Below are 2194 nucleotides of genomic sequence, written 5' to 3'. Positions count from 1 at the left end.
TTCCCCAGGACAAACAGGGCGGGCAGCCACAAGTAAATAGGGAAGAACGATGGGGGGTGGCAGATGACAGAACAAGGAGGAACAGACTGAAGTTGCAGCAAGTGAAGTTTAGTTGAGATATTAGGAAGAATTTTCTCCCTAGGAGGGTCATAAAACACTGGAACAGGTTACCCAAAAGGATGGTGGAAGCTCCATCCTTGGAAGCTTTCAAGACCTGGCTAGACAAAGCTTTAGCTGGGATGATTTAGTTGGGGCAGGTCCTGCTTTGAGCAGGAGGTTGGACTAGATCAGCATTTCTCAACCGGTGTGCCGCGAGGCACGTCTAAGTGTGCTGCGGATTTTTGGGCTGGAGTCACGCCCCCCGCTGCCTGGAGTCACAGACAGAGAGACAGGGGGGGGGGCATGGCTCCAGCCAGTGATTTGCATCCGCCCACTGTGTTCAGCTGTGCTGCCTCCCCTCCTCACTCTGCATTTGGCTGGTGTGCTGCGGGATGGGAGAGGCCCGGTAAGTGTGGTACTGGAACCAAAACGTTGTGAAACACTGGACTAGATGACCTCCTGAGCATCCTTCCAACCCTAACTTTCTATGATTCTAGGATAGCGGTTTGTCAACCAGGGGTATGCGTACCCCTGGGGGTACTTGGGACGGCCCCAAGGGGCGCACACAGCGGTGTGGGGAAGTGGCACATGGCTGTGGTGTGGAGTGGTGAATGGCAGAGGCAGCTGCTGCATGCGAGCTCCCCTCTCCCCACCACTGCGCTGCCGCCACCTCCCCACCACTGCCATTCACCACTCTGCACCGCTGCTGTTTCCCTGTGCTGCCGGCTTCACACCCTGCCAGCAGTTAGCCCTCCCCTCCCCCCATATGGAAAGGGGTACACTTCAGAAGGTGTACCCACCAGAAGGGGTACACGCCTTAAAAAAAGGTTGAAAACCCTTGTTCTAGGACACGTTAAACTTACCTGTTTAGGCATTTTTAGGTTGCACATCATTGTGGTTATGTGAATTAGTGTTCTACACAGAAAGAATATTATACGTGGTACCAAAAGAGTGACATCCTAATTTCTGAAAACAACACACAATTTTTCTAAGTAGGGTTTTTGGGCTGGCCACAATCTTTCTTTCTTGTATCCCTAAGCAAAGATTGCAAAATGGAAGTATCGAGAGAACAGTATGAGTCAACACAACACGATTCAGGGAAATGTGCTAACAAAGTGGTACAGAAGTACTGTAATGGAGATATTTCCATTAACAGTAAGAGTTTTATGCACTAAAATACATACGCTCATAAACAAGCAGAGACACAAGGAAGGCCAATGTGGAAACCCCATTTGGGTAGTAATTCATGGAAATCTTTTTAACAGTGGTTTCCTCCATATAAGGGTCCCAGAAAAGTCAGTTTTCTAAACCTGCTGCTGCTAAAGGGGAACATTTGTGAAAGGGAATCTTAAAACTAGCAGCAATTATTACTTTAACAAATGAACACCAATGTGGCTTTTTTCCCCCCTGTTATTCTGGTTTATGACGAACATTACAGGCCAACGAGGAGGAAAAGCAGCTGTGTCCTACCAAGGAAAAACATAAACAAGAACTTCTAAATGACACTGAAACCAGGGAATTTTAGGAATTGAGCAAAACCACATCCACACATTCATGCTGCTCCCATTGCTCAAAACCCTCACTGCAGTCCCTGGGGCAGACCTGGCAGAGCTAACTGCACGGAAAGCTCAGATCGGTGCAGTGCTTATGCCACAAACACAAACCATCTGAAAATACTTGTCACCTTTTCGACAGCAGGTATGAACGACTGCGGGACGTTTGTTCCCATGGTTTGGTCTTTGAACTCCAGCTTGGTGTAGTTCTCCGGCTCCAGAGGCTCCAGGACCCCAATCACCTTCCCGTACTGCCCAGCCCCACCCGACTGTTTCTTGTGGGTGTATTCAAACCTGGGAAAAAGCAGAAAGCACAGTTATGCCCTGGCTCAAGCGCAACCCAGTGAGCTGCTAACCCTGCTCTCTGCAGGTGGCGGGTCTCTCAGGAGCCTGCCGGGTCCTGCGCCCCGCCCCGCCCCGCCCCGCCCCGCCCCGCGGGATCCGCGCACAAACGCAGCAGAGGAAGCCCCAGCCCCCGGGAACACACCTGCCGCGGGGCAGAAGGGCAACAGCGGCGCAGGCCGCGGGGGGGGGGGGGGGGG

General features: G+C 51.6%; 1 protein-coding gene across 1 annotated transcript in view; it reads right to left on the bottom strand.

Annotated features, from left to right (window-relative positions):
• GFM1 (G elongation factor mitochondrial 1) overlaps positions 1 to 2194 on the bottom strand; it is a 77296-nt gene that overhangs the window by 20127 nt on the left and 54975 nt on the right. The window contains exon 14 of the mRNA XM_019503211.1: positions 1784 to 1946. Within this exon, the coding sequence (XP_019358756.1) occupies positions 1784 to 1946 (163 nt within the window). The remainder of the gene's footprint in view (positions 1 to 1783; positions 1947 to 2194) is intronic.

Source organism: Gavialis gangeticus, unplaced genomic scaffold (assembly GCF_001723915.1).
Source record: "Gavialis gangeticus isolate Ggan-Ray unplaced genomic scaffold, GavGan_comp1, whole genome shotgun sequence".
Classification (NCBI taxonomy): Eukaryota; Metazoa; Chordata; order Crocodylia; family Gavialidae; genus Gavialis; species Gavialis gangeticus.
The sequence above is the reverse complement of the archived record's forward strand: the minus strand, read 5'-3'. Positions and strand labels throughout refer to the sequence as shown.